The following is an 18784-nucleotide window of genomic DNA, read 5'->3' on the forward strand; positions in this document are numbered from 1 at the left end:
ACCCCACACCTGAAGTCAGGGGTGGTGAGTTGGTTATTTCAGGGAGGGAGCTACTCTGTAGCAGTGAGCCTAAAAGCGAGCCACAGCTGCTGTTAGGTATTGATGTTCCCTTGGACAGAGTGACTGCAAGGGCAGAGGTGATAGTACCCAGGCTGACAGTGAGGCATCACTGTCAGAAGATACCAGACTTTCTGTGGAAGTGGAGCTGTAAAGGGTCACACAGATAGAGTTGAGGCAGGCTTAGCTGTTGGACCCTACACTAAGAGGCTTGAGAGAGGTAGCTATTAAGGCACCTGATTCTCAAGGAAAATGGGAGTCTGTGTACTGAAGGGCTAGAGAGTGAGGTAATACAGCAGTTGGTAGTGTCTAGACCCTACCGTCTGGCACTTCTAGCCATAGCCCATGACATTTTTTTGCAGATCATATGGGCATAAAGCATACCAAGAGACGTATTATGCAGAACTTTTAATGGCGTGGGATTGTAAGGGATGTAACAGGGTACTGTAGGACCTGTGAGCCATGCCAAAAAGTAGGCAAGGCAGGAAAGAAGGTCAAAGCTCCTTTGATGTCTTTACCTGTGATTAAGGATCCATTTCAGAGGGTAGATATGGATATTCTGAGGCATCTGAGTACCCAAGTTCCATAGGGAAGAAATATATCCTGGTGGTAGTAGACTATGCTACTAAATAACCTGAGGCAGTGGCTTTGTCCTCCATTGATGCAGAAAAAGTGGCAAATGCTTTGTTAGAGATTTTCAGCAGGTTAGGTTTCCCAAAAGAAATACTGACAGACAGAGATGCCAATTTCATGTCAGACCTGCTGGCTTGTCTGTGGAAGTGCTATGGGTGAAGCACCTATACCCCCACACCATCCCCAGGCTAATAGTCTTGTGGAGAGGTTAAACTCTACACTAAAGACATTGTTACAGGCATTTGTAGATCAATTTAAGAGAGAGTGGGGCAAATATTTGTCCCATCTGCTGTTTGCATACAGAGAGGTACCCCAGGAATCCACAGGTTTTTCACCCTTTGAGTTGCTGTGTGGACATAGGGTGAGGGGCCTTTAGATTTGATTATTGATGAGTGAGAGGGAGAGTTTGAATCCCACAAGGAGTCTGTTGTGGCATATGTCCTAAACCTCAGAACAAGGCTTAGGGAACTCATGGGCTTGGCCCAGGAGAACTGGCAGGAGCAGAACAATGGAAAAAGGTCTGGTATGACATGAATGCTTGAGCCTGGGAGTATGCTGTGGGGTAGAAGGTTATGGTTCTCATTGCTGTCAGACACAATAAGTTGCAGGCAGCTTGGGAGGGAGCCTTCAAAGTGGTAAGGAAGTTCAGTGATGTTAACTACATGGTAGGACTGCTAGGCAGGAGGCAGGGGCACACATTGTACCATGTTAACACGATGAAACCTTACCATGATAGGGAGGCCCTTGTGATAAGTATTTGCAGTAGGAGGCAGTAGGAGTCTGAGGGGGCTCTATGGCTACAGCGAGCCATCAAAATGGCAAGTTACTATGGTGGTGTCTACTATTGCAGGTATATGATATGACAGTGCAGCACTGTAGTGGGGTCAGCAATGCCAAGGCACATGGGATCTCAAGATCGGGTATGGGTTAATGTATTCCCATACAGGCTCATTCCTCTCAAGAAACATTTCTCCAGGGTGATTTGAGAAACTAGCTTGAGACTTCAAAGTGGGGAGAGATGTGATAATGTGAGGTATTGCCAGCTATGCTAGGAGAAGTAGGGCAGTGGATGTGTAAAGTATGCCAGCAGAGCTAGCTGAAATTATGTAAATTACATGTCATTTGTATGTCAAACTGATTTGTTCAGATGCTTGTGTTGAAAAATGTATTTGTAAAGCTGCTTGTGTTAAAAATGTACACCAGTGTGCCCTGCTGGACAGAAAAAGAAATATACATGTATTATTGTAACTGTTTAAATGTATATGGTTTAAAAGGGGATACTGGAAGAGAAGAGGTTAATGTCAATCCACCTAACTTTGAAAATAGTTTGAAATTAAATTACCTGGCTTAGGCCATAAGGACTGTATCTTACAGTTCTCAATGCAGCCAGAGACAAACAAGTCTGTACTAAGAAGCTTTCTGTATTGTCTTTGGGGTGAACTAATTGGTACTTTGAAAGGGTGTAGTTTTGACATTGTTTTATGACTTCAAGAAGCTGCAACAGAAATTAGCAAGCTCTATGAGTGTGCATTATTGACACATATGTGGTAAATCCTGGCAGCTTCTAGCCAAAGGAGTAGCATGGGAACCAGAAGTCAGATGACTAGATGTATGTGATGTCATTCTGTAATCTATGACAAAAAATGACGTTTAATACTAGATGAGAATGAAGCCACATTGCAGTCTGGTTTTGGAACCTGACAGAGAAGGACCCCTCACCTGCTTCATCTTCCTTACTCTAGTAAGTGAGTTAGGAAAATATAGTGAGATTAGTTAAGTCCTGTTTTTCTGATCTGTGTGAATGTATTCATCTGTACTATTTTAATATTTCCTGTGAGTAAAACTCTGGCATTTACTGTAAATAGATATTTAGTATTTTCATGTTCTTTTCTTAATATTTAAACTTTTCATTGTGGCTGGTCTTCTAAAGAATGTGTTAATCTCTGAGAGAATTTATATATATTTGGCGATGTCTCTGGCTGCTCCTGAAAGCCTTGCTATTGGTCAAACTACCATTTATATTAATATTAATTTCATTCAGTATAATTGGGTACCCTTGAATGAGAGCCTTAGAATAGCTGGCTTTGGAGTGTCTGATGGTGGTGTAGCTACCTTATAGCCTGGGCAGAAAGGGGCATAGCTAGTAAATCTGTGTCAGCCTTTCCCAGGTGTGTGTGTGTGTGTGTGTGTGTGTGTGTGTGTGTGTGTGTGTGTGTGTGTGTGTGTGTGTGTGTGTGTGTGTGTGTGTCTGTGTGTGTGTGTGTGAAAATCAAATCTCAAAGTGTGTGTGTTTCAGCTGTTTGGAGCAGGGACATAAAGCACTAGTTTCACAGAGAGGGTGCTGGAGAACTTGGCTTGGACACTTAGCTGAGGTCTCAACTCTATAGTTGTGCAGGGGGCAGTCTTATAGGGACCTGGACAGAGAGTGATAGATAAATCCAGACCCCACACTGAGTTCCCTTAAGGGGATTGTGCTTGATGTAGAGAGCTGCATCTGGAAATACTGGGTGTATCCATTTTTGTTCCAAGCGAACATCCCTCTCCAGTGCCAGTGGTGAGGATTAAGGCTTCTGGATTACTGGCCCAGACTGGGGATGTCACAGTAACATAAAACTTTATTTCATAACAACTTTCTAAGTTTATAAGAGCAGTATTTAAAATTTGTATCTATTTTTGGATTTTTTTCCCCCATTATTTTTGGCTTTGTCCAGATTTCTTGTGTTAATGTTTTGAGAGGTATGACACAGTTGTACATAAAATGTAGTTATATTTTATATAGTTGTGTTTAATGTTCAGTGTGGCTGGTTTGTTTTGATGTTATCTTGTTTTATTACATTGTATTTTACAATGTAAGTGATTCAGAGAACCCTTGGTACTCTCTTCACCCTTTGCCATGCTGACAAGTTCATGCATTGACACACTATTACATGAAAGCTGACAGATAGCATTGGGGGCTTTTGTATTGATGGCAAGCACTGGACATAGTAGCATGTAGATTACATGCCTGTGGAAGCTGCCGGATATGCTCAAACAAAAACTTAAAAATAAGAATAGTAATGTTAATGAGATAAAACTCCCTGTACTGATAACATGTGCACTAGGTTTGTTGAGATTCCCAAAAATTGTTTGTATTTTTACATTAGGTACAGTCATGGAAACCTCCTTTTACTGTGCGCTTGTATTAATAACTGTGAGAAGGCAGTTGTCAAATTATTTGACGTGGGGATAATCAAGCTGAGTCAATGTATTATTATAATTTACTATAAGTAGTGGAAGTGGTAATGGCAAGAAAAAAATAACAAAAATCAGGAATGTTGAACTTAGTATATGCCAAGGAAAGGGACACATTCTCTAACAGAACAGTTTAATAATGCAAGAACATGTAAAGCACTACCCTTTTTGAATGTATTATAATGAATAGTTCATCTGTTGAAGTGTTCTGAATTAGAATCACAAGAAAAACACAGCCAAGCTAGAGTTTTCACTGTGTGATGCCTTAAACCTCCTGTAGTAGAGGCTCATGAGATATATGCAAATGACCCCTTAAGGACATCAAGTCTTTCAGCAATATGGCTTAGGAATGTCCATGACTTCATACTTTTTCTTTTTAAGTCTTTGTTGAGACATTCAGGCCAATAAAGCCAAACCCCACTAACTCTGGACATGCATGTTTCGGCCTTCTTATGACCTCATCAACAGAGCATAAAGTGGAATGTTTGGCTATAAGTTAGAAACAGAGTCTGTAACCCAGCTAACTCTTTGGTTTGGATGTTAGCTGGGATACTTTGCAGACAGCTTAATGGTTATGGACATTAGCTGGGTTACAAATCCTGTGTTTCTAAAGTAAAGCCAAACAGTCCACTTATGCTCTGCTGATGATGTCATAAGAAGGCTGAAACACACATGTGTAGAGCTAGTGTGGTTTAGCTTTATTGGCCTGAATGTATCCACAAAGACTTAAAAAGAAAAAGTAAAGAGTCATGGATATTCATAAGCCATATTGCTGAAATAGTTGATGTCCTTAAGAGGTTATTTGCATATATCCCATGGGCCTCTATTACAGGATGTTTAAGGTATCACACAGTGAAAACTAGCTTGGCTGTTTTTTTTCTTGTAGTTTTTACTGATTGGTTTGTCTATGTGACCTTTTTATTCTTTGGTCTAAATTAGAATCAGATGTAAGTTCACACTCTGACAGCACAGAGAGACTGCCATAGAGTGGAAGGGCTCTTATCTTCACTTCAGCACAATAAAAGGTCACAGTGATTGCACATCTGTTCATTGTTTGATTTAGATGGAGCGTAATTACAATGTTGATTGCAGAGCTTAATTCTCTAGTGATAACTAGTTATTGCCTATTTGTACTTATCAGTTGTTCTGAACATTAATAATCCAGACAGCCCCTTAATTCAACACACTGATCCATGGCTGTAAAAAAGAAACAACTTGTTTAGTTTGCTTAAATTGCTGCTTTTTTACTTTCCTACAGATGAAGAAACTATTGATATCAGTGGGGAAACATGGAGCGTCACTGAATTTGAGAAAACACTGAAAATGTCAACATATCTATTGGCGTTTATTGTGGGAGACTTTGACTATGTCAATAATACCATCGATGGAGTCTTGGTATGAATTTAAATGTCATGAAATGTATTTATTATTTATATTTATCAAACAGATCTTAGCTATAATCCTTCTTTCATTTCTTGAGGAGCCTTGTGCATTTTATCTTGTGTTATAGATGGGTAAACTGTAGTACTTAAATGATGTCACTTAATTTAGAAAAAGAACAAGTGACAGAGGAAGAGAGAATGAAACAGACAGACAGACAAAAACAGACCACAGGAGGTTATTATGCTAATGGCCCTGGGGCCCTTACAAGCCTAGCCAAGAGTTTATCCCCAAAATGAAACCTCAGTCAGCACCTGTCACCCCTGTCAGTGAGGGACACAAGTGTAAACCCTGGGACAAATTTGTGGTTTTCCATCCACTCATCAAGGATACACTTGAAGAGCATCAGTGAAGTACTCTGATGTATATAGGAAGTTTATTCCAGAGACAGAGCAGCCTCTGGGAGACAAGCCTGTCCCTCCAGCAGGTTTTGCTGATGTTGCATATTAGATTCAGGCCTCTCGAGTGTGTAATGCTCGAGGAGTTAGACTTACAGATATGGAGCATCTCTAGTAGGGCAGGGTCTGAGATTGCCTTGCAGGTAAGACATAGATCACTTCTGAGCAATCTGTGCAATGCTGAGTAGAGTGATAGTGATTTTGAGCATGTCCACATAAGACAGGTGTTGGAGGCCATGGATTCTCTTTGTGAGATTTTTCTGTGGCCTTTCCAGTTGGTACAGATGTTTAGAGAGGTACATACCAAATGGGGCATTATACTCAATTGTTGATCTAATGAGGGAGGAGTATAGAGAGGTAATAACCTCTTTTTTTCTCCGTGCAATCCTTTCACTTATGAGGTGAACCAAGTAAAAGGCTTTTCTGACCACTGCCGCTACATGATAGTCGAATGTGAGACTGTTATCAACCTGAGTACCCAGGTCTCTCACCACAGTTTGTGTGTTTAGGGAGCTGTCATTGATGTGGTAATCAGTAGGGGCTGTGTTTTTGCTGAATGGTATGATGATAATGTTTTTTGCATTTAGCTTGAGGCCATGACTTTGGCACCACTCATTAGTTGCTGTGAGACCTTATTGCAGTATGTTAACATCATTTGGGGAGTCAATGACAGCACCCAACATACAGTTGCCTGGAAACCTGGTCAGCCACAGGCTTTTTGTCTTTGCGTGGACCTTTGAGAAGTAGATGCAAAATAGTATGGGTTCCTGGAAAGATCCCTGAAGAACTTCACTAGTGACAGGTCTGCTATCACAGGTGGAGGTGCCTATTTTTACCTTGAGGGTCCTGTCGTTGAGCCAGCTCACCACACACCTGATGAGATAGGGATTTACACCAAGTTATGTTAGCTTTTCAATGATACCTGAGTGGGGGATTGTGTCAAAGGCCTTGGCCAAGTCAAGGTAAGCTGCGAGTACTGACTTTCCCTCATCCACGGCCTTGGTGACAGTCTCAAAGAAGCCAACCAGGTTCAAAAGGCAACATGTAACATATATTTCATAAGATTGTGAATGCCAGTCTAGATTATTATTTAGTTAAGCCTTTATTGGCTAACATCATTGATTAGATATGCAAAATTAATTATAAGAAAAGAGTATCTACTTGCATACAACCATGCATGTTATTTTAGTATTGTTTTAATTCAGGTCACAGTAAATTACTAAGAAATACTAAATGGGCCTTTCTTGTGAGTTGTAAAAAATTATGAAGGCAACTACTAAGCTTCAAGTGCCCTTTCATTAATACCTATTAATTCACAGTTAGAGATGAGTACTGTGAGCAAAGACAAATTTCTAAGTGCAGGAGCTTTATTTTGTTATGTTTTGTATCATGTTATTATTTTGTCATTAAAGTAAATAACAGATTCTAAAGATAGGGTTATTTGAGTTTATCTGACTTTTAAGTATGGACAGTTAGGTTATGTGTCTTAACACAATATCTACCAACTGTATTAATTAGCATTTACTAATACTGTGAGAGAATACAGATTATTAGTTATGTTGCACTGCTGTGACCTACATAGTAAAGCTAAGGTTTTTTATTTGCACCCTGCAACTGACCAGTGGCTGCCAGTGGTGCCTTACCTTGTCCATTGTATCTGCCGGGCTCTTCTAACTCCCCTGGACTTACTTGAAACGATGCTCAGAGCTAATGAGGAGATACAGGCATCCCACTGCAGGGTCATACTGCTGTGAAGGGGGTGGGGTATTCTGCTTTATGGCCTACTTATTGTTTTCCTGCATGCTCACCTATTGACATCTAGATGCACAGGTATGCAATTGGGACATGATGGTGCATTGTCCCTCCTCTGTGTTGACTCAGACAATGACCTCCACCATTCCCAGATAAAGACAGTGCCTTCTTCAATCTCCTCAGCCCCACAAGGGACTGAACACAGTAAGCATCCAGCTGAATTCCTTCACCCCGAGAACAGGCACATCCATCCTTTACTGCCAGTGCCTCAGCTACCCAAGATGTTATTTGAATCCAGATGACCTGGGCCTAATATAGACTGGGAACACTTCTCAAGCCCAAACACCCTAGCCCAAAAGTTCCTGGAATTCATAAATGCCATGGAACAACTAGTCACCATCCCCACAAGAGGAGAAAACATACTTGATCTCATCATCACGAACATGGGAGCACAATGTTCAACACCGGAAGTATACCCCTCACTGGTGAGATCAGATCACAAACTAATCTCGCTGGAGGTCCTCATCCCACCCCCACCTGAAATAAAAAAGACCACAGTAAAGAACTTCTCGAAAGCCGACTTCACACTTCTAAAGACTAGTGTGTTCTCCTTTAAGGCCCCCGAGCCGACGGAAAACAGTACTCAAGCCGCTGAATCACTTACAAATGCCTTCTACCAGCACCTGCAGGACTGCATGGATAAGGCAATCCCAAGCAAAACAAAGACTCTTTGTACCAAAGGCAAGCGTCCACTCTGGTGGACCCCAGCCATAAACAAACTCTACAACAAAAGGAGGAAGCTACTCCAAGATAGAGCAAAATCCTTAAAAGGTAAGACACCCTTGATCACTATAAGTAAAAAACTAAGAGCTCTCATAAAATCATCCAAAGCAAATTTTGAGAGAAAAATAGCTAAAGACTCAAAAGACAATCATAAGGCCTTCTTTAGCTATGTTAGAAACCTGGGAGGAAACTCCCAGATATGCTCAGAACTAGTTCAAAATGATGTGAAGATTACTGATCCTACAGACATTGCCAACATACTGGCTGACAGGTTCAGTGCAAACTTCTCCCCTCCCCAAAAGGAGAGATATCTATACCAAGCGATTGCAGCCCCCAAACATCTCCAACGCCCAAGTGAGAACTGCTCTCTCCAAAGCAAAAACACAGCATCCATGGGACCTGATGGTGTCCCCGGCTGTGTGCTCCACAAACTCAACGAGGAATTAAACCCACAGCTAGGACAGCTGTTTAATCATAGTCTTACCTCTGGATACGTACCCAGGAGTGGCACTGCAACTGTGGTCCCACTTCACAAAGGCGGTGCCTCCACCGACCCTGGAAATTACCGCCCATTAGCTTGACAAGCCTTATCTGCAAAGCCATGGAGAGGATCATAATGGACCTCATAAATAAAGACATAGGAATTTGCAGACTTTGGATCCATCCCAGTTTGGCTTTGTCAAAGGCAGATCATGCCTTCTAAACTTGGTTGACTTTTGAAACAGTCACCAAAGCCATTGATGAGGGAAAGGCAGTCCATACAGCCTACCTCGATCTGGCGAAGGCCTTTGATACAATACCCCACTCGGGTATCATTGAAAAACTCATCAGCTTAAATGTTAACCCATACATCACAAGATGGGTTGCAAACTGGCTGAGTGACAGAACCCACAGGGTCAGAGTTGCTGGCGCCATGTCAGACTCAAAGCCTGTCACAAGTGGTGTACCACAGGGCTCAGTCCTGGGCCCACTCTTGTTTGGCATCTACTTTTCCAAGTACAAGCAAACACAGGAGGGTTATGGCTGACAAAGTTTGCAGATGACTGCAAACTGGGCCATAGTAGAAAACACATCTGACACAGATATCCTTCAGAAGGGTCTCACAGAAACGGATAACTGGTGCCAGAGCCATGGCCTAAAGTTAAATGCCAAAAATGCATAGTCATACCCTTCGGGAAAAACAAGGTTACCCCTAGCTACCAAATAGGTGGCAATCCACTGAGTACAGAAGAAGTTATCAGGGACCTGGGGACCCAGGTTGATAGTAGTCTGTCATTCGACACCCATGTAGCTAAAGTAGTTAGGAAGACCTTCTACATTGCCCACCTTATCATGAAGGGATTCTCATCTAGATCAAGGGAGGTCATAGTCTCCCTATACTCATCACTCATCAGACCAATGATTGAGTACAATGCCCCATTCGGAATGTATCTGACCCGACACTTGCAGCAGCTGGAGAGGCCACAAAAGTTCCTCACCAAAAGGATAAAGGGTCTCAAACATCTGTCCTATGCTGCCCGACTGAAAGAACTCCAGCTCTATTCAGTCGCCACCGCTTGCTCAGAGGTGACCTTTGCCTAACATACAAGGCCATGTCAAACCCAGATTTGATGAATATGCTTCACCTCAAAAAATCTAGATCTGTCAGAGCCACAAGGGCGGGAGACTTAAACCTCGACACGGCTATTAATAGGACGTGCTGGAGGGATAGATTCATCACCCAAAGACTCCCTATGCTGTGGAATAAAATCCCGGTATATGTGAGGCAGAGCACCTCGCTGGCCTTGTTCAAGAGAAATCTTGACCAATGGATGGGAGATTGCAGATATACCCCAGGGATTACCTCAGTGTCACTGCTCAACAGAGGCACAGCAAAATAATGGGTATAGTTCCCCATACTAAAGGGGTGGCGGACTGTCTTTACTTTGTCCAAGTGGACTTTGCTGAGAAATATTTAATTACCACTTTCTTACAAGACCTTGAGAATGTGGAATGTGTAAGACATGATCTGGTGCTTGCCAGATCACTTCCTTGATTACACTAGGAATAAAATAAAAAAGCATCCTGGAGATGTAGAATGTGTGGTGAATGACAAACTAGCAGCATTAAAAAGATGAAGGAAACTTTTATTCAGATTGCTTGTTTTACCAGTTTACCATTTCATTGACTTCACTGATAGGCTATCCAGACTCATCTTCCTGTATAACAAGAATTCCTCATAAACTTTTATATAATCAAAGAAATATCCTGCATTGGCGTACTTTTTATTCCAACAGGAGGTCCATGACAATGTCATTAGTTGAAGAACACATTACCTGTAATAGACAGTGATTCAGCCTTTTCTGCATATAAAGCATGCTTCCCTTAGGGATCAGAATACATCCTTCCAATCTGGTATTTAAGCAAACCCTTAAACTTTGTTTTTCTTTAAATAACTGGCCATGCAGTTGTTGATCAGTTTATTTAGACTGATAATTCTTCTTACCAGATGATCAGAGTTTAGAACCTATGAACTCTGTATTCATCTTTTCTTCATTCCCACTGTTACCTATCTGACCCCCATTATCAGCAATACTTGTCTTCTGTTCTCACATGACTTGTATCACCTTCATTCACTTTTATCTTCCTACTTTGCTTTAACTTTTAATTGGCTTTTGTTTCTCGTCTCCAAAAAGGGCTCCCTTGATCTCTTGTTTGTTTTTTCATTGTTTTGTTAAAACTGAGAATTCCAAAATGGAATTTACTGAAAAAACTAGATTATTTCTGCCTGGACTAATTAATTTTTTAAGATGTTGTGTGATCATGGACTTGAGAGGTCCTTGCTTATCCTTTTCTGCTAGATAGTAGAACCTCAAAATTGGTAAAAATTATTAATGGGTCACAGACCAATAAAATTGGAGTCGGAAACAGGAAAGCGTTTTATAAATGAACACCATTTTCAGACTGAATGTTTGTTCATTCCTGTTAAGATGACATGTTCCAGTAAACAACACTTAAATCCTCCTGCTTCATTTGAAATTTCTTTGATCTCAAATTTTTCTACCACTCTGAATTACTTAATTTTCTTACCCATATCCGAGTTCCTGTGTATCTTATTATAGATGGTTTAAGTGAGCTCCAGAGTGATCCCCTTTTTCCAATTTAAGTGCAGCCTCACAGATAATTTATATAAATAAAGGATTGTTGATTAGCCACATGTTTTATTTCTTCAGAGATATCAAAGAGTCCAATTTGGTAACAATTTGAAATGTCAGGACCTACTAGAATGATTCCTGAAACACAGAGGATGACTGGCCAAAGGAATGGCCTTACATATACTAAGTCCAATATGCCATTTCTCAAAATATTCCCTTTTCCTGAAGGTATAGTGATCTTGGAGTTGATATATATACCCTGCCGAAAGATGTTTAAAGAAGAAGAGTGATTTTCAAGATTCTCTCTTCTCCTGTTTTTTTGGTGTCTTTTTTTGTAGGCTTTTTGGCACATGGCATTACAAGTGCTGGCGTTTCTATAGGGAGCCTTCTAATTTTAGTTTAGTTTAGGAACTACAGATTGATATTATGCCTACAATCTGCACATAAAGTGTGGAATGTTTTGTTTATGTATGCACACTGTAACTAACTGATACTAATCCTTGCAGCTATACATTTCAGAATTTCCATCAGATGTATTAAGATTACTGCTTTTTGTACAATTGTTATTGAACACTTTTAGTCCATTATATCAAATAACTAAGCAGCTCAACATTGAAGCTCTAACTGTGCAACTTCAAATTACAACCACAAAACAAAAGATGTATGTTCTATAATCTGCTTCCAACCTTGACCACTGATGCCTACCAAATATCTCTATATATTAGACTAACCCTAAGTCCTGTCTTCCAGCTTACTTTATCCTGCTTCCCAATACCATGATAATCTCAGATCCTTGTTCATTTCCTGCCTACTTTTCCCAGGCTTTCCTTAAACATGATCTCACTATGGATTACATTCATATTCATTATCCTAGCTTCAGTCTGCAGCCACCCTCTTGCCCTTCTGTTTTTTTTTTTTTTTTTTTTTGCCATCTTACCCTACTCTTTGAGGGGGTTGATGAATGAAGAGAATGAGAGGAAGAGAAGGTTGGATGATGTGAGGATAGTGAATCATGAAGTGCAATGGATTAGCAAGGAGGAAATAAGGATAGCTATGAAGAGGATGAAGAATGGAAAGGGTGTTGGTCCAGATGACATACCTGTGGAAGCATGGAGGTGTTTAGGTGAAATGGCAGTGGAGTTTCTAACCAGATTGTTTAATGAAATCTTGGAAAATTAGAGGATGCCTGAGGAATGGAGAAAAAGTGTTTTGGTACCGATTTTTAAGAATACGGGTGATGTGCAGAGCTGTAGTCACAGCATGAAGTTATGGGAAAGAGTAGTGGAAGCTAGGTTAAGAAGGGAGGTGATGATTAGTGATCAGCAGTGTGGTTTCATACCGGGAAAGAGCACTGCAGATGTGATGTTTGCTCTGAGAGTGTTAATGGAGAAGTACAGAGAAGGTCAGAAGGAGTTGCATTGTGTTTTTGTAGACTTAGAGAAAGCATATGACAGAGTGCCTAGAGAGGAGTTGTGGTATTGTATGAGGAAGTCGGGAGGGTCAGAGAAGTATGTAAGAGTGGTACAGGATATGTATGAGGGTAGTGTTACAGCAGTGAGGTCTGTGGTGGGAGTGATGGATGCATTTAAGGTTGAGGTGGGATTACATCAAGGATCAGCTCTGAGTCCTTTCTTATTTGCAATGGTAATGGACAGGTTGACAGACGAGATCAGACAGGAGTCCCCGTGGACTATGATGTTTGCAGATGACATTGTGATCTGCAGTGAGAGTAGGTAACAGGTGGAGGAGACCCTGGAGAGATGGAGATATGCTCTAGAGAGAAGAGGAATGAAGGTCAGCAGGACTAAGACAGAATATATGTGTGTGAATAAGAGGAAGGATAGAGTAATGGTGAGAATGCAGAGAGTAGAGGTGGTGAAGGTGGATGAGTTTAAATACTTGGGATCAATAGTTCAGAGTAATGGTGCATGTGGAAGAGAGGTGAAGAAGAGAGTACAGGCAGGATGGAGTGGGTGGAGAAGAGTGTCAGGAGTGATTTGTGACAGACGAGTACCAGTAAGAGTGAAAGGGAAGGTCTTCAATTGGGTAGTGAGACCAGCTATGTTATATGGGTTGGAGACAGTGGCATTGACAAAAAGGCAGGAGTAAGAGCTGGATGTGGCAGAGTTAAAGATGTTAAGATTTGCACTGGGCGTGATGAGGCTGGACAGAATTAGGAATAAGTATATTAGAGGGTCATCTCAGGTTGGAATGTTTTGAGACAAAGCCAGAGAGGCAAGCTTACGTTGGTTTGGACATGTGCTGAGGAGGGATGCTGAGTATATTGGGAAAAAGATACTAAGGGTGAAGCTACCCAGGTAACAAGAAAAGAGGAAGGCCTAAGATAAGGTTTGTGGATGTGATGAGAGAGGACATGCAGGTGGTTGGTTTGACAGAGCAAGATGCAGTGGACAGAAAGAACACTGTGGCAACCCCTAATGGGAACAGCCGAAAGAAGATGAAGATGACCCGACTCTCTGCCTAGTAATACCAACTATAACAATAAGAGTTCTCACTCTTATCACCTTTTGTCCTATTCCAAACAGGTGTAACTTCTGGTTCTACATATCATCATGCACCATTTCCCTAAACTCTGTGCCATGTCTCCTTCATGAAATCATGCTCTAGAATATTTGCATCATTCTGTCTGCTTGCAGTTTGTATCTCCATAACTCATTGCTATACACTGTAAGGTTTACTTCTGCAGTGCAAATAATTATTCATACATCCACAAATGTTTGTCCTGCCAGTCTGTCTTTCAGAGCATTTTTGAATAATCAATAGAGTAGACCTAGCCTTATTCAGTACACTGATCCAATGTATCACTAAAGGGAAGATCAACTTGCACCATTTGTACTTTTTTTTAACCACAAGACATACTCTGTCATCAGACCACCAGTCCCTTCACAGCAACTTCCAGATAATAAGCATCCTTTTTAATGCTGTTATTGAGTAAAAATGTCTGAATTACTTGCAATTACTGTTTTTGATTTGAACTGTGTGTTGGATTGAAGTGCCAAGGTCCATCATATCTTTGGAAAATTACAAAATGTGGCTGTGAAAGACATAGTTTTCTTAAAGTTTAAAATTTTTGTCATGTCTTTTTTTTTTTGTCTTCAGAAGGACCACCAAGTATCCTAATGTGGCCACTGTGCAGCTTTCAAGAAAAAAAGTAATTCCTTTGCCAGGTCTGGAATTTATGGACCATCCTAGAGGGCAAAAAAATGAGGTTTTAGAGTTAGGGACATGTGCTTAGTGTGAAGACGAATATTTCATGAGACATGAAAAAAGAGGTTTCTGAAAAAGAAACAAGTGACTCATGAAAACTATTAGAGAAAGGCAAGTGAGTACGGAGTAGTAACAATAATGACCCTCCAAGTCTTACTGAGGCCTGAGGACATTTAACATGATAAGATAGTGCCTTGTCTGCCCCATCCAGTGGACCATTTAGAGTGAATCCTTACCTATCTTGACCTCTTTTGAGTGGGATTACTTTGCATGCAACTGCACAGGTCTCAGCTAAAGTATAATAAGATCTCCAGATGAGATGACAGTTTCCAGGTGTCTGTGACAGACATCTTTCTTTTATAAATTTGGGATGCACCATTTAAGATGTGTGTGTTCAAAAAGCTATGGCAAACATTTTTGTAAGAATCCCTGGATGCCCTTCTGACATTGCGGGTTCTATAGAAAGTTGATTTAATTGTGGTAAAACCTTCATTCTCTCAAACTGGGGCCAACATCAGAAGCTCATACATTAGCTTTTTCATTGACTTGCTCTGCTACCTTTATCTATAAATATATCAATGAATATGTGTCTGCATGGCACATAATCATTCCTTAGGCAACCTAGCCTTTGACTTTCTGACTGCATTTCCAAATGACTGAAAGAAGGGAAATCCTTCCCCTTAAATTTATTCAAATTCAAATAGATGAGAAAGATTTGTGGCATTCTTGTCAGATCTCCTTGCCCACTGGATGTGATATGGACAACGAATAGACTACTTTATGGTCGGTATCAGATGGTACTTCCTTTGGGAAATGTTGAACCTGACAAGAAATAATTTTAAATAGAGATTTAGTGTGTTTCAGCTTCCAAAAAGAAATACATGGGCTACACAGCATTAAGAAGCCATAACCAATAGTAGTCCTTCCTGTATTCCAAGCATTTAAGGATACCTTTGAGTTGGTATCCCTAACCTGAATCCCATAATCAAGCCCTCAATAAACCATACACCTTCTGCTGTTTGGAGGAAATTTATTAAGTATATATACAGTTGCTGCAGAACTTCCAGCTGATTCTGTGGATGCTTCAAGGGGCTGCCAACTAGGTTAAGGACTCAACACATGAATGACAAAGATAATGTAGTGTTAGATCACTTTTGGAAGAAGGTTTATAGCTTTTCAGCCTTCTTTTCCTGGGTCATTAACTGCCTTAAGCAAGCTGAGAACATGTCAGCAGAGACTCTAGATGAAACTTGAAAGGACAGAAATCATCCCTTAACTGAGACAGAATTTAAAGTAGACAAACATTCAATCATGTGGATGCAATGCTATTTACACATTCAGCAGAGCCATAGCACTGACTGTTATAGGTAGACCTGCCTGAATGGGCATACAGCCTGTAACATAAGGATATTACAGGGCAGCATTTGGATACCCCACTGAATAAAAGGCTATTGCTTGGCCTTCACAAGAAAAGAGGTGTAGAAGGCAAGAAGAGTCATTTAAAAAGATATGTCATCTCCCCATGTGAATGATCAGTAGGCATTATCCAGTGAAACAGTGGACCTTATATAAAAATCAATCAAAATCTGACCATTTTAGACAGAAGAGGGCCTTCAGGAAAAAGCAAGGAAGATGGTTGGCAGACACAGAGGCAGACAGCAAGGTAGGGAAAGAGAAAATAATTTTTTTCTCCCCAGGACCAAAATGGTCAGCACTGTCTATGCTCTTAATAATCTCTCCCTATGGCTCCTCCCATTCTCTCTTGCTCTCTCTTTCTTCACCCTTCCCTCCACTTAATGGGAGTAGACTCTCACGTTTGAGGAAACAATACTTCAGCCTGACTTTAGATTAATAGATACCATTGATCAGTGTTGCAAACAGAAAGTCAGGACTCAAAAGGCTTTTACACCTTTTATGTGAATGTGTTCCATCCCTCTAGATCATATACAGCTTGCTTGGCTTATACTGACACATGACTTTGAAGGTCTGCCTCAGATGACTCATCTACCAACCAGCATGCTTCACAGGGCAAAAGTCTACATGTCAGCTTCTGCCTTAACAGTCCCCTAACCAGACTGGATATAAAAAATATAGTTGTATGATAGTATTTTAGAAAGATGTGAGAAACACAGTGTCCCTCTACCAAAAATAATATCCTCAATCACCTCCATCCATAACTATTTTTCAGGGTGGTACTAGAAATAGGAAGGCAAAACGGGATTCCTATGGTGTTTCCAAAACTGGAGTCACATCCTGACTACAGACATTTCATACCTAGCCTTGGGTGGCCACACAGCTCACCTAAAGGTACACGACATGTGAATCATTCTGTTATTTGGTTTACATCCAATTGGTCGAGTGACCGAAGGTCGATCTGGTGGAATTCCGAACCGAATTGTTGAATCTCGGACTCGCGAATTCTCATAATGTCATGCGCAACATCGAATTTGAAAGTCCAGATCGCACACCCGCCACAACAAGCACTACCATGGGTTGAGAGGATGGTATAGTAGCTTGGCTGGCATTCGGTAATCTCGGGTTCGATGTCCGCAGCTTTGACATTCCACGGTCCTGGCATTCTGCTTTCAGCATTTTCACGTTTGGTCATCGGCCGTACTCGCAAATGCATGTACACTCCATTATTTATTGACACGATGGCCTAAAAGTCAAGATGGGCCTGATTCTGGTTCTGTGTGCATTCAAATCAGTCTATCAGCCATGGACTTTGAGTAAAATAAGAAAGATTGTGACACATAAAAACTATGACTGCACTCTTATGAGAGCTATGCAGACTAACAATTTGGCTTGGAAGATTGCTTCCCAGCTACCTGTATCTTCATGCCTTCTGTATTCTATGATTTGGGGACATAGTGCAGTCAAACTCAGTGGGGCCAGGAACAACAGCTAAGTATGGAGACTGAACTCCTACAAAAGTTGGGACAAAAATGTCTTGTCACCTAGATAGATCTGTTTACTTCAGAAATAATTATATTTGATAAGATGCCTATGTAAGCAAGCTTGGGCAATGATTACCTATTCCATGTCTAAGGTATGAAAGCTTCTGTTCACATTCTCTGCATATCTTCCTGCTTCCCAAGGTGCTACAAAGGCAGGAAAAGACTAAACCAGCAAATCCATGGTTCTTCTAGTAGCCTTTCTGTGGCCATGAATACCTCTATGTTGTCCAGAATGTAACATAATGTCCAGATTGTGCCTCATTTTTGGGTTGTTCCTTAAATAACTTTTAGTTTTCTGGCAAATCACTGAGTATTGTAGTCACAAAATAATGACAGACATTTATGTTTCAAATTACACATCCTTCAGAAAAAGCATGCTAATGCAAAACATGTTAATTATATCAATTTTTTAAGTTTATAAGAACAATATTTAAAATCTGGTCCGAATGTTGTCCTTTATCCTTCCATTATTTATTGATTCTAGATAGGATGTATATCTCTCAACCTATGGCATACACCACTCAGTTTTACCTATTCTTCCTGGAAACATCTGCAATAGTCCCCTACCTCCTATGCCTGGGTTAATCTCTCCATTCTTACCTCTTCCAGTCCTGTTATTAAATATGTATATAGTGTTGCCACCCTCCATTGCCTAATCCCTTTTATTCTGTCTCTGGATTATTCCTTATTTACCTTGTCTTCTCCTTCCATTCTTTTGCTCTCTGTTCCTACAATGCATTCCACATTTACATGAGACTGTATTTCTCCCAAATTGCTAGCCCCTACTTTAGCTGCAGCCTTACGAGGGATGCCATTACACAGTAATTCTCCCTTGACCCAGTCCTACCTGTGCTACCTTACTTCTTCCCACTCCACAAGTTTTTTTATTTACCTGTATCTTTATCTCTTCATTATCCCATAACATTTCTCCCTCCTCCCACCACCATTTGTCCCTTTCTCTGCTACTCTCATTGCAGTCCTGTCCACTGACCCTAAATACCCTTTTTTTTCCTGTCCTTCCCTACATTATTGTCCATCCAATGTCTCTTGGCATCCACTGCCCCAGTCTATTACAATATATTAAAAGCAATTTTACATGGCTATAATGTAGATATTGTTTTATTTATTTTTTATTTTTATTTGATAACCTGGTAAGTCAACTAAACACAAG

At 40.7% G+C, this 18784-nt stretch overlaps 1 protein-coding gene across 3 annotated transcripts in view; it reads left to right on the forward strand.

Moving 5' to 3' along the window:
* The window catches only part of LOC122807225 (alanyl aminopeptidase, membrane), a 1192582-nt gene that overhangs the window by 720726 nt on the left and 453072 nt on the right, over positions 1-18784 (forward strand). For all 3 annotated transcript variants that reach the window (XM_044078301.1, XM_044078300.1, XM_044078302.1), the window contains one exon: positions 5180-5316. In XM_044078301.1, coding sequence (XP_043934236.1) covers positions 5180-5316 — 137 coding nt within the window. The remainder of the gene's footprint in view (positions 1-5179; positions 5317-18784) is intronic.

This window comes from Protopterus annectens, chromosome 7.part0 (assembly GCF_019279795.1).
Source record: "Protopterus annectens isolate FY-2018-M chromosome 7.part0, PAN1.0, whole genome shotgun sequence".
Lineage (NCBI taxonomy): Eukaryota > Metazoa > Chordata > Ceratodontiformes > Protopteridae > Protopterus > Protopterus annectens.